Source organism: Plecotus auritus, assembly GCF_963455305.1.
Source record: "Plecotus auritus genome assembly, chromosome: 3".
NCBI classification, from domain to species: domain Eukaryota; kingdom Metazoa; phylum Chordata; class Mammalia; order Chiroptera; family Vespertilionidae; genus Plecotus; species Plecotus auritus.
Window position 1 is genome coordinate 200,799,569 of NC_137772.1, and position 14,652 is coordinate 200,814,220.

Here is a 14,652-nt window from a genome sequence, read left to right on the forward strand (position 1 = left end):
TCTCCAAAACCTGGTATAATATATTGGGCGGGGGAGGAGGGAAATTTGTGTCTCCGAGTCCTGCCTCATGTTTTCATTCTTTGAACGAACTAGGAACCAGAGCTTGTGTTTCATGCTATAAAGTCACTCCTCTCAGAAAGTTCTATCAGCCCTGGGCAGGTATTAATAAAAATTATTTTAAAATTTTAAAGAGCACTCTAACAGAATGCAATAGAACAAAAAGGGGGCAACTTTTGAAAGGAACTAAGAAAGTTTCATATATGAATATTTGAGTTTGACCACAAAAGTGGGATTTTTCTCATCTCTCCTTTTTTTCTAGAGATTTAGGTTATAGAGATCATTCAGAAGATGAGAGGGAAGAAAAAAGATTGGGTGAAATCAAGAGGGCTGCGGAAGCAAATGGATGAGGTCTTCATCAAATAGAAAACTAGGTTTCAAGGTTTCTGAATACTTCCAGAAGTGGTGGTGTCATTCCCCAAAGAATATTAAAAGAAATCAGATGTTAATGGGAAAATTAATTGTAAAATGTGATTTGTAACACTTGAAGCAAATAAACTAGTGGGTTTTTATATTCTAAGTTATGTGGTTGCTAACTGATAGCAAGAACAATTCCTAGGACTTTGATCAAGTATGCACTGAATTAAAATTGTTGTCTCATAGTGTTATCTCTCTTCCTAAACATAAATACCTTAAGGGCAAGGGGCATATTTTCTTCTTACTTTAGCTCCCTTAGCACTTCACACAATGCTATTCAGAGTGGATACTTTGTAATTCTGATTTCTGTGAAGTTAAGAATATATCAAGTTAAGAGATCATTCTAGCCACCATCATTCTCAACTTTCTCTGCAACTAAAAGAAATATAGATCTTTATGAGAATGTTTTATTTAAGTTTATTAAAGCTAATCAAAATTTTTAATGTAAATAATATGCTAACCTGGAGAGCATGACTCATTTTGTGACATAGCTTCAGACTCATCTTTTTCACCTGAAATATCCTCTTCATCAGAGAGGACCAAAAAGGCTTCTTTTGGCAAACTCTCACTACTTTCTTGTTTAGATGGTGAACCAAAAGAACTTTCCATCTTCTCTTCCAAATCTGGATTTGTTTCATCAATTGGAAGAAGACAAGTTTTAGAAAAGCAAGTAAGTTCATCTTCAGCAGGTGCAAGCTTTTCCAAAATAGGAATAATTTCATCTGTCTCCATAGAATCTGTATTTTCTAATATATTCTCATTTTTATCATCTTTTATAACATTTTCACTAATGGTTTCTGTAAGGTCTGTAGAATTTTCACCTTCATTCTTTTCACTTTGGTCAATTTCCATACTGCTAGATATATCCTCCTCTCCAGGAACAGGTTCTGTGACAGCATCTTCCTCTTCCTTTTTATTTTCAGGAGGTGAAGCTGAACAAACAATTGGATCACCTGCTTCTAGAGTTTCTTCAGCAGCATCAATATTACTATCAGCTTTTTTACTCCCATCAAATGAGAAAATTTCATCTAACTTTTCATCATCCCCATTTTGTTCAAGAAAATCATCACCTTTATTGCTAGTAGGTTCTGTATTGTCAGTGTCAGGAACTGGCACACAAACTGGTACAGAACTTGGTTCAAAAGTGGAATCAAAGTCTGATTCAGAAATTGGTTTATCAGCAGTCGGTTCATCAGAGATCAGATCACCAGAGGCCAGATCACCAGAGACCTGATCACCAGAGGTCAGATCATCACAGGCTGGACCATCAGAAGCCAGATCACCAGAAGATGCATCATCAGAGGCCAGTGTTCCAGAAGCTAGATCATCAGAAGCTGAATTATCGGAGACTGGATCACTGGAGATTGGTTCACTGGAAACGAGTTCACCAGGGACTGGTTCACTGGAGACCAGTTCACCAGAGACTGGTTCCCCGGACATCAGTTCACCAGAGAGCAACTCAATGGAGTGTTGACCTGCAGCCATATCTGAGTTTTCAGTAAAGACCTGCTTATCAGAGACTGTTTCACCAGAGGCAGGATCACCAGAGGCAGGATCACTAGAGGCAGGCTCATCAGAGGATGGTACACCAGAAGTGGCATCACCAGAGGTGGGATCACTAGAGGTGGGATCACTAGAGGTGGGATCATCAGAGGTTAATACTTCAGAGACCATATCTCCAGAGGCTGGCAGATCTCCAGTAGCCAAATCACCTGAAGGTGGATCACCAGGAGCAGGTTCAGTGGTCACTTTAGAGTTCAGTTCAGAAGTTTTACTACTAGGAGACAAAGATTCATACTTTAAATCATCATCTGGATTGATTTTTACATTAACATTTAAGATACAAGGTGTTTCTTTCCATTCTGATTTACTTTTCTCAGGATTAAAACAAAGTTCTTCAAGGCCATTCACCTCATCCTTGTCATTAATATAATCCATATTCTCCAAAGGTGAGGTTGGGTCCACATCTCCATTTTCATGATTGCCATTTAACAGCTTGACATCAGTTTTCAAAAGTTCTTCTTTGACCTTGTACACTGCATCCAGTTGTTGACGATCACTCACTCTCATTGTTTTTCGAGCCTTGAAGACTTTTTTCTGAGGTTCTTCTATACTATCCATTTTGAATCTTTAAAAAGAAAGAGAGAGACAGAGTTTAATAATTGAAACAAGAGAACCAAGATGGCATAGGTAAACGCCAGTACTCACCACCTCCCATAATCACATCAAAATTACAACTAAAATACAGAATCACCATCATTCAGTACCGCCTGAAATCTGGTTCAATGGAAGTCCTAGAACTAGAGAAGTAAAGAAGAATGTACATCGAGACTGGTAGGAGGGGCGGAGGTATGGACCAGGCTGGTCCAACACCCACATGTGGCATTTTTGTCATCAGAGAGATATCTAGGCAGCGGAGGTCTCCTGTGAGGAGCAAGGGGTCCCAGCCCCACACCAGATCCCAGCCCAGGGTTGCAGGGCTAGAAAGAGAAGTCTTTGTAACTTTGGGCTATAAGACCAGCAGGGAATGTGGCTGCATGACATGGAGGCTGCTGGAGACCCAGGAAGTTCCTCTTAAAGGGCTGGCACATGGACTTACTCGGACTCACTACCTCTGAGGACCAGCGCTAGCATAAAGGCTTGGGGGATCCAGAGACAAAACAGGGAGGACCTGGATTGTCTGGCATAGGTGCAACAACTTAGGGGCAGCTTTCTCCCAAACAGGAGAAAGGGGTGCTTGCAGGGTCATTGTTCCTATGCTGAGACCTCATTCATCACAGAGTTGACTGGCAGCCATATCTGAGTTTCCATCAGACTGGCTCACACTGTTCACTCCACCCTGGTAATTCCCTGAGACCCCACACCATCAAATTTGCAGCCTCACCCAAGCTGTTTACAGAGGCTTTTCCATATGAGTGGCCTGTCCTGGCTCAGGCCTCAGACTTAGCTAAATCTCTCAAACAAGCAACAGCAGGCATCAGCGTGCCACCAACCTATTAATAAGAGGCCTAAGACCCAACACTAGCAGCAGCTTTACTTGCTTCACAGCTTGGTCTTGCCTGGGTACTTCCAAGCCCACCACAAGTAGCAGCCATTGGCATATCACTCTGTAGTTCCTGACAGGTAGTCCCAGGCAGTGGCTAATTTTGCAACCTCCTGGAGGTCCCGGTAGACAGCTTCAGATTTCACCAGATTATAACTTTACACATCCATGAGCAACAAACTCAAGGGGCAGACTCAATGAGCACCAAATCCCCACTGAAGCAAGTCCTGCTCTATAGGGGTGTCCCATACACAACAGCTCTTCTGCTGTAGTCTCAGCTGATCCTCACAGCCAATTGGCCTGGAGGTCAACTCCTCCCAGTGATACCAACAACAATCAAGGCTCAACTACAACAAGACTGTGCACACAGCCCACACATGGGCACACCTAGAGTGCCCAGCTCAGGTGACTAGGGAGGCTGAACCACTGGGTCTTACAGGACACCTACTACAAAAGGATACTCTACCAATTCCAAGAGACATAGCAGCTCTACTTAATTTAGAGAAACAAACAAAGGGAAGCAGCTAAAATGTGGAGACAAAGAATTATGTTACAAATGAAAAAAACAGAAGAAATCTTCAGAAAAAGAACTAAATGAAATGGAAGCAAGCAAACTACTAGATACAGAGTTCAAAACAATGCTTATAAGGATGCTCAAGGATCTTCATGAGAACTTCAAAGACATGAAAAAGGATCAGTCAGAAATTAAGCATATACTAACTGAAATAAAGAATAATATACAGGGATTCAACAGTAGAGGATACCAAGAATCAAGTCAGCGATTTGGAATAAGAGGAAGCAAAAAACACCCAATCAGAAGACCAATAAGAAAAAAAAAAAGAATCCAAAAATATGAAGATAGTGTAAGGAGCCTTTGGGACAACTTCAAACATACTAAAATTCAAATTATGGTGATGCCAGAAGGAGAAGAGATAGCAAGATATTGAAAACTTATTTGAAGAAATGATAACAGAAAACTTCCCCTACCTGGTGAAAGAAATAGATTTACAAGTCCAGGAAGCACAAAGTCCCAAACAAGAGGAACCCAAAGAGGACCACACCAAGACATATCATAATTAAAATGCCAAAGGTTAAATACAAAGAGAAAATCGTAAAGAGATTCAATCTTAAACAGCAAGAGAAATGCAGTTAGTTACCTACAAGACAGCACCCATATGAATGTCAGCTAATTTCTCAACAGAAACTTTGCAGGCCAGAAGAGAGTGACAAGAAATATTCAGTGATGCAAAGCAAGGACTTGCAACCAAGATTACTCTACCCAGCAAATCTATCATTTAGAATTGATAAAGAACTTCACAGACAAGAAAATACTAAGGGGTTCATCAGCACCAAACGAGTAATTCATGAAATGTTGAAGGGTATTCTTTACGAAGAGGAGAAAGAAGAACAAGAACAAAAATATGAACAATAAAATGGCAATAAATACATACCTATCAACAATTTAATCTAAAAGTCAAAATAGATGAACAAGGAAATCAAATTAACAAAATAAACTGATTAATAAAATAGAACCAGAGGCATGGAAACATAAAACTAACTGACGAATCTCAGAGGGAAGGAGGTGAGGCAGGGTGGGTGGGGGGGAGACTAACCAAAGAATTTATATGTATTACCTATGGACACAGACAATACCGTGGTGAGGTCTGTGGCAGAGCGGGAACCAGGGTGAGCAGGGCAATGGAGAGGCGGGGGAGGGAGGAAGACATCTGTAATACTCTCAACAATAATTTTTTTTATTGAAACAGAAGCCACCTAATTACAGACTCACTGCAAGTTAATTTTATAAGCAAGCATCACTTCATGTACTTTTGAAATAATGATCTATAGAAAGCATAATAATCCTTGCTGCATATTAATTTTTATATTTATTAGATTTATGTATTATAACATTGAGAACAGGTACAGTCCACAGAAGATCAATTACTGCAAGTATTAGAAAAAAGTTGACTAACTTCTAGTTTTCATTCTCAGTAAGCTAATGAGTTTAGAAAGTCTGACGGTAAATATAAGCTTAAGAAAGTAGATGGAAGTAAAAAAGTAGATGGAGAAAGAAAAAGAAAAGTGTAAGAGAGTGAAAACAATAGGGGAATGGGAAAGAGGTATAGAGATAAAGAACAATGGAGGGAAATTTAAGAAACACATAAGATTGTATTGTATTTACAACCAAGCATATCTGGATTAACAGAACTAAAAATATAGCAATAAGAGATTGCCATCAAGAAAGTGAAAAGGCAACTCATACAATAGAGGGAAATATCTGCAAATCATATATTTGCAAATAATGTATCTGATAATATAACTTGCATCTAGAAAATATAAAATGCTGTTACAGCTGAATAACAAAAATTTTTAAATGGGCAAAGGACTCAAATTGACATTGCTCTAAAAGATATGCAAATAGCCAATAAGACAATATAAAATAAGGAATATTAAAACAGGCTTAACATCATTAGTCAACAGAGAAATGCAAATGAAAACCATCCTATACAATAAAAAGCCCAATATGAAAATTGTTTAACCAGGAGTTCGACCGCTCACTATGACATGCACTGACCACCAGGGGGCAATGTGGAATATGGCAGGTGTCGGTGACAGTGCTGGCAGCAGGTGGAAGTGGAGGCGACGCTGGCCCCGACGAGAGTGGGACTATGACAGGATGGTGGAGCAAATGAGCAAGCAGCACCAGGCCAAGGTGGGTGCAAGCAGGGGCCCAATCACCCCGCAGATAGCGACCAGCGGTGGCAGTGGGGGGCAGGGCTGCCGCCTGACTCCCAAGCACTGAAGGAGCCCCGATCTATCAACCCACAAACGATCGATCGACCCACAGACGGCGACCAGCGGCCGGCAGTCCCTGATCACCTGATCGGGGCCGGGCCCCGGGCTGGGACAGGGAACTGGGGGTGGGTGGCAGTGACCAACCTCTTGCGGCACCCAGGTGGGGGGCTGCAACCTCTCACCAGCTACCTGGGGGCGGGGGTGAAGGGGACGGAGGTTCGGTGAAAATGCAGGGTGTCTGCTGAGCTTGCTCTCACTCCCATTGCTACTCTTCCCCGGGACACCAGGGCTCACGCCCCGGGGAAGCCCCCATGGCTCAGGTGCCAGGTGCCCATGAGGAGCATACCCCGCATTCACGCAGCATCTTCTGGGTGAGCCGGGCCGCAGCCCCCGGGACCACAGGGGCTGGTTGGGCTCCCCGTGGGTTCACACAGGAGCCAGTCTGTGAGGCTGGCCAGGAGAGAGCATGCTGCCTGCCCAGTTTCCATGCAGCGCCGCTGGGTGGCCCAGAGGCCCACACTGTGCCCCAGCCCGCAGTATCCGGCTGCACTCCCCGCATCTCTACATGGGGACTCGAGCACCGTGACTCAGGCAGAGGAGGGGAGCATGGGGGCCCGAAGGCCCAGGTGCTGCCCACGGCCCAGAGGTCAGCTGAGACCTGCCCTTCCACGCCACACGCTCGCGCTTCAATCGCGGGCCAGGCCTAGGGACTATACCCATGCACAAATGTCATACACCAGGCCTCAAGTCTGTATATATGAAAGGCTAAGTGACCGACGGTGCACCCGTCTGACCATCCAATACATAAGACACGCAATGACAATTTAAAAATAAACGTTGACTCGCACATGCACAATACATATAAAGCTCTCGTTTGTGCCAATCGCACGCGTGTATTTCGATATGTCATTGTCAATCATGAATTTGGTTGTTTTTGTTGACATTAGAGTTAAAGTTGTAAATACTTCATCACAAGGGAAATTAGTCAAGCACTCTGAAAGTGTTTTTACTGTTAATGTCATATACAGGGAGATAGCAGAATAAGTTTAATCAATTTATCAGTCATTATTTTTATCAATGTTTTTACATCATGTTTTTATATCATGTTTTTGTTGTTTTTATGTCATGTCTTTGTTGTTGTTGTTGTTTATTTATTAATCAATTTATATATTATTTTTTCATATGCATTTTAGTAATTTTCTTTCATCTCTGACACTTCTATTATAAAGAAAGGGCGAATAGCGATATTAAAATATTTCTTCTAATAAATTTGCTTTCAATGTGCATTAATCTGTGCACTTGGCCACTAGTAATGACTATAATTAAAGAGAAAAGCAGGATGTGGACAAATTGGAACTCTCACACAATGGTGATGAACTGTCGTCACACAAAGTTGTAAAATGGTAGAGCTGGCTTAGAAAACAGTCTGACAGTTCCTCAACAGGTTAAACATTAACCATTACTTTTCGAACATTCCATTTTTTAAAGCATTATGTAAAGCTATAAACTTCCCCCTAAGCACTGCTTTAGCTACATCCCACATTTTGATGTGTTATATTTTCATTGTTGTTCTGTTACAGTATATTCTAATTTCTATAATAACTTCTTTCATCGGTTAGTTATTTAGAAGTATATTCCTTTAAAAAGTAACAAATTATGATCGTGTGAAGCTCATTAATAAATACAAGGTTGGTTTCATATTCAAAAATCAAGCAGTACAGATTACAAGTGAGTCATAAAGCATTATGTCTTTTTTTTTTCAAGCCCAACCAAGGTGTTCACTTGATAAAAATTAGAGCCCTAAGCCCTAATACCTCAGAATGCGACCTTATTTGGGATAGGGTCTTTGCAGAGATAATCAAAATAATGTCATTAGAATGGGTCCTAATCCAACAGGACTGGTACAGAGACACACATAGCAAGAACACCATGTGATGATTAGAGTTAGGCTGCCACAAGCCACAACTAGAAGAAAGGTGTGGAACAGATCCTTCCTTAACTCCTTCAGAGAGAATATGGCACTGCTGACACCTTGATTTCACACTTCTAGTCTCTAAAACTGTGAGACACTAAATTTCTGTTATTGAAGGAGAAAAAAGCAATGTGGTGAAATAAACAAAAGATCTCAACAGATAGAGAATATACATTCATTTGACAAAATTCAACACTGACTCATAATTAAAACTCTCAGAAAACGTAATAGAAGGAAACAACTCAAATATAATGAAGGATATCTATAAAAAAATCTACAGAAATCATAGTTAATTGTGAAATAAGATCAGAACCAAGACAAGGATGCTCTTTCTCAGCCTTTCTGGCCAGTCCAGTAAGGCAAGCAAAAGAGGGCAACAGATTTGGTCCCAGAGAAAGACAGTCACCAGTCTATAGTGGAATAAAACAAAAGTCCTTTAAGGACTAAAATGTACAGGGAGCAAGAATAATGCTTTCACATTCTACTACCTAGTAGGAATGATGGTAGGAACACTTGCTTTGGCTGGAGAAGGGAATAAATCAGCCTCTGAGGTATCGGAACTTATCTGAGGCTCACAGGCAGGCCTTAATGTTATTATAAACTGACTTAATGCTTACGACTAAGTCATATTGTTCTCCTGTTCGACATAAAACCATCAATACATTCAAATTAGGTAAGGTCACAATGCACCTATAAAACATCAACCATCTCCCTCTCTAAAAAACGAGTGATGGCTACTTCTTTATCAATTGCAGTTTTATCCTCATTGTAGTCTGTGCTCACTATAGAAAAGACTTATTGAGATACCCAAGCATAGAACAGCCCCACTTTCTGACAGCACCCAATCCAGAGTGAGGTTCTGGTTCCTCAAACCTTCCCCAAAATAACCCAACCTATTGTGATACATTATGTATTTGTTCTGTCAAGTTAAGAAAATTACTTATATATTTCTTAGTCTTGCTAGCCTTTTAATTTAAATTATGGAACTGAGTAAAACTATTAAAAAAAAAGTATCTTACAACCAAGCAGAAACTTCAATGCAAAATTATTATAGGCACTATTTAAAGGATTATTAATTGCAGTCTAAAATTTAAATTTCAAGTTTTTTCCCACACACTATCCATTCCAAACTCATGCTAACTGAAAATTTTTCTGTAAAGATGATACAATGCAAATTTTGTAGTCACTTTTTTCTGCTGACTCCAAAGATACAAAAGAATTACATTTATTATCCTATCTAATAAAGAAGGAATATGCTGACCATCATTCCGTTACAAAGATGTCTGCACCCACAGCTGAGGCCAAGTTCCCATAAGGAGCCTTAACAAGCAATCAGCAGGGACCTCAGGCTGCACCCCCCTCCCGGCAGGGTTTGACAGGGAACCTCAGGTGCACTTCCCATCCTGGTGCTGGGCTAGGGGACCTCAGGCTGCTCCCCCCGCCCCAGCGCCAGGCCGGGGGAACCTCAGGCCATGCCCCCCACCTGGCAGGGCTTGACAGGGGACCTCAGGCTGCGCCCCCAACCCGGCGGGGCTTGACGGGGGACTTCAAGGTGCGCTTCCCATCCTGGTGCTGGGCTAGGGGACCTCAGGCTGCTAACCCTGCCCTAGCGCCAGGCCAGGGGACCTCAGGCAATGCCCCCCACTAGGTGGGGCTTGACAGGGGACGTCAGGCCGTGCCTCCCACTCCCAGCACCAGGCCAGGGGACCTCAGACCACACCCCCCACCCAGCAGGGCTTGATGGGGGACCTCAGGCCGCGCCCCCCGCCCCAGCACCGGCCCAGGGGACCTAAGGCTGTGCCCCCCTGCCTGGCTAGGCTTGACAGGGGACCACAGGCCGTGCCCCCAACCCAGGGAGGCTTGACAGGGGACCTCAAGGTGTACCCCCAGTGCTGGGTCGGGGAACTCAGGCTGCACCCCCCCACCAGGTGGGGCTTGACAGGGGACTTCAGGCCATGCCCCCCACCCTGGCACTAGCCGGGAGACCTCAGACCGCACCCCCCCGCCCAGCAGGGCTTGATGGGGGACCTCCTGCCATGCCCCCTGCCCCAGCACTGGGCCAGGGGACCTGAGGCTGCGCTCCCCTGCCTGGCTAGGCTTGACAGGGGACCTCAGGCCGTGCCTCCCACCCAGCAGGGCTTGACAGGGGACCTCAAGGTGCACCCCCAGTACTGGGTCTGGGGAACTCAGGCCACACCCCCTGCCCAGCGGGACTTGACAGGGGACCTCAGGCTGCTCCCCCCTGCCAGTGGGGCTTGATGGGGGACCTGAGGCTGCGGCCCCCTCCTGGTGCTGGGCCGGGGGACCTGAGGCTGCACCCCCCCCCACCTGGCGGGGCTTGATGCGGGACCTCAGGCCATGCCCCCAACCCAGCAGGGCTTGACAGGGGACCTCAAGGCATGCCCCCTGCCCCGATCTGGGCTGGGGGACCTCAGGCCATGCCTCCTGCCCAGCGGGGCTTGACAAGGGTGGGGCTGGCCAGGTCTGGATCTAGCCCAATGGGGGGGTGCCAGCTGGGTCTGGGTCTCATGCGATTTTGAGGTGCATGTGGGTTGGCGGGGACTTGACTCTGGGTCCCGTGGTGCACCCCAGACTCTGACAGGAGGAAGTTTTCATATACATTTTACTAATTTTCTTTCATCTCTGACACTTCTATTATAGAGAAAGGGCAATTAGCAATATTAAATTATTTCCTCTAATTAATCCCCTTTTAATGTGCAGGAATTTCGTGCACCGGGCCACTAGTAGAAGTATAATTATCCTTTAAATATTTTCAAATACTGAACGGCAATTCTTTTGGACTATGACCTCATAATATCCACATTTCTCAGCTGTTATATGAATAGTTGGCAGTTATTACCAGTTGCATTAAAAGCAAGCATCCCTCTAAAAAAGTTTATTTTTATAATTTTTAGTAACCCCATTAATAACATAGGTTCTATAGACAGAAACATGGATTTGAACTCCAGTTCGCCCATGTACTTACATGACACAGGGTAAGTTAGCTAACATTTCCATTTTTAGTTTCAGCTACCTTAAAAAGGGAATATCAGTACCTGCAACAGAAGTTGTGGTGATAATTAAATGAGATTCTATACATCAAGCACTTAGAATGTTGTAAGCATTCAAAAAATGCTATCATAATTGTCTACGTATATTCAGAATGTTTTAAGGCATAAACTAGATAATCTAAGACAAATTTCTCTTAAATATTTTTATTTTATATATTAATTAGAAAATCCAACATGCAAACATCAGCACCAAATAACATTTAATAAGTTGCCACCACCAAATAAAATTTAATAATAAATACAATCCAAGCAAGTTGGTTTTATCTACAAAATTGCCATTCAATTCAGAAATAATAAAGTACTGTACAGAATAACTACCATCTATACCCACAAGGGAGCACTCTACAGCCATTTACCAGATACTTCCTGGGTTCTAAGTACAATGAAAAACAGACAAAGCAATTAGGAAGTAGCATGAACAACCAGTTCAAACTAGTTCAGCCATATCCATGCAAACCAATCAGCATGTTTTTAAAAATCTACTTTGCATAAGCAAAATATATTTAAGAAAGACACACATTAGAAAAGGGTGTGTTATCTGCAAATAAGTTTCCATGGCTTTATTACCGGAACAAAACATTTTTAAGGATCATTTTAAGTACCGTCATCTGTAACTGAGATGCCATACACAAAACTATTCTACAAAAGAAATACTACTTTTTTTTAGGTGGCAACACTGCAATCATGAAGCTCTCACATTCCTGTAATTCATTTTCCCAGAAAAAAGCATTTGTATTTTACAGTAGAAAATGTCTGCCATTTCTAGATGTAAATGTGTAAAATGTGATGAACTTGCTGCTGAAAACATTCTTTCATGAGGAAGATAGTCAAAAACATATTTTTAAAATAAATATATTTTCATAAAGAAAATAGTTTTTAAAAATGTTTTTTAAGTCTTTATATACTTAGATTCAAGAACTCTGGGGAAATACTATCACTAATAAAATATTTTTGTACAGCATTAACAGAAGTTTCACCTTTACTAAAGGAATTTATATTTAAATAACCAAGAAAGGTGTGTTACCTGCAAGTAAGTTTCTATATCTTCGAATTATTTTTCAATATTAGGGTAAATTATTTTTAAGGAAAGCCCAATGAGCCTCTCCTTTAAATGAAAACATTATTTTCTTCTTTGCTTCATCCCCCTCCACCCACTCCTTTCACTGTACTTTCTAGCAAAGAGATCACAGCTATGAAACAAGAAAGAGAAGTATTTCCAAAAGCTGTTATGTTTTAGCCTACAATCTGCCTGTTCAGAAAGCTCAAAAATTTAAGTGGCTGTTCAAGAGCTGCTCACAAATTCAGCCAATCAGTAACCAGCATTCTGATTCCTGCCCAGCAACAGGAGACAGACAATAAGGTCAGAGAAACATAGTTAAAACCTGGACCTGCAATATTTCGGTAAGGTTCCTTTTCTTTGTCTGATATAAGTAATCTAGAACATAACTGCATAAAATCCTAAATATATATAAAAAACATTAAATATACCCTATAAGTAAATAAGATTTACACCTTTAATGCTATTTTAATTTATCTTCCTTTAAATGTCCAGGCATGTTTCCAGGAATACAAATCAATTCCCTACCTGGAGAATGAGTCAAACATGGACATACATAACAAGAACATACTTTTCTACACAACAGGTTAGAATTTGCAAAATTCAAATGTAAATTTCTTTTAAAAAACCCAGTCACTATTATTTATAAAACATTTATAACTAAAAATCCAGGGAAACCTTAAACCTAAATAACACAAGATTATTTTCATACCCACCTGTTACTATTGTTAAAGATTGCCAATTCCAAAAATCAATAGTATTCTGAACCCAAAGGTTTACTATGGATAGCAATATAATGTTTTGTTGTCTACTGAACTATGGGTGTCTATTTCTTAACAACCTATATTGTGTTGTAAGTACAATTACTACATCCTTTTCTCCTTAACTGCCTTTCACAGCAGGTTGCAAAAAGGGTATATGAGCTCTCCCCCTTTGAAAGCAATAAAGCAAATGTGTAGATTACAGAGTAAATAAACATTCATGTAAATTGAAGGGAATTTTTTCTTATATACAAAATTCTACATTTCCTTTAAAAGCACAATTGTAGAATAAAAATAGGAAATCCATTCAAAGAATATATTTTCTCAACTTCACTACCTATCAAATTTTCTTAATAAACAAGTTTTTTAAATCTCATTTTTTTCTCCTTCTGTAACAGATGAACCTTGTCATTTTTCAAAACATACCCAAGAGGGAACTTGCTGCAGCCATACTCTTAGTTTATATAATCTCCCCATAGGCAAAATAAATCAGCAGCTGCTTGAATGCTTCAGTCCTGAGAGACATGAAATTCACTGTCTGATTGGCTCAAAGCAGTACTTGCCTAAAACCAATCAAATATATGCAGCAGAACCTTGCCCAGCAACAGGGGAAGCAGATGCGGGCAAGTGCTTTATCAAGAATCCAAACATTGTGAAATGTAAAAACTTACATGAACAATGAAACTGAAACATATTTGTAACATATCCTCAGTTCATTGTCTGAATAACACTCTAAAGCAGGATTTTCCTGATTAAATAAACAAGGGTCTATATAACTGCTTTCCAAGCAGCTTAACTGACAAAACAGTAGGAAGTGCCAGGACTGCTGGTTCAAAATGTACATACATACAAACACTATATTAACTCAAGGTTATGGATACCTGGTGAAGTACATTTAAAAATAAAACTTAGCAAAAACTTACAAAATGTTAAGCAAAACCATTTAAATGGATTTGACACTTCTATCTTTGACATAGCACTCCAATTGCATTCATATTGTTAACTGACATTAATATAACATTATTCTAAAAGGGGTACTAAAAATAGTTTTATTTAAATTGTGTTTTCCTTAAATGGCTTAAATAAATATTAGTCAATAGACCTGACTAATCATAGCCTACTCATAAATAATAACTTTCTGCTGATGATTTCTATACTCTTAGAAATACAACTCTGCTACTAGATTTTTAATTGCTCGGGTTGAGAACTGTGTGATTTTATTTTGCATCCCTAAATTTTTAAGTATTTCACAACAATCCTGAAAATAAAATCATTAAGAATAATCAGTGTATTGCACAATGAAAGTTAATAATCTGATTATTGTTTACTGCTCACTGGTGAGACTACTGAACCTGATGATAATACAATGTTTCATCTACTTTGATACTTACCTACTCAAATTTCATATACTATAGACTTTCAAAATTTTTATCTTGAACACTGGATATCTCATCATCTATTAATACTTATTTTTCCAA

At 40.7% G+C, this 14,652-nt stretch overlaps 1 protein-coding gene across 3 annotated transcripts in view; it reads right to left on the minus strand.

The window, feature by feature from the left end:
• ATF7IP (activating transcription factor 7 interacting protein) overlaps positions 1-14,652 on the minus strand; it is a 118,999-nt gene that overhangs the window by 67,972 nt on the left and 36,375 nt on the right. For all 3 annotated transcript variants that reach the window (XM_080662690.1, XM_080662688.1, XM_080662689.1), the window contains exon 2: positions 936-2,602. In XM_080662690.1, coding sequence (XP_080518816.1) covers positions 936-2,595 — 1,660 coding nt within the window. In that variant the 5' untranslated portion in view covers positions 2,596-2,602. The remainder of the gene's footprint in view (positions 1-935; positions 2,603-14,652) is intronic.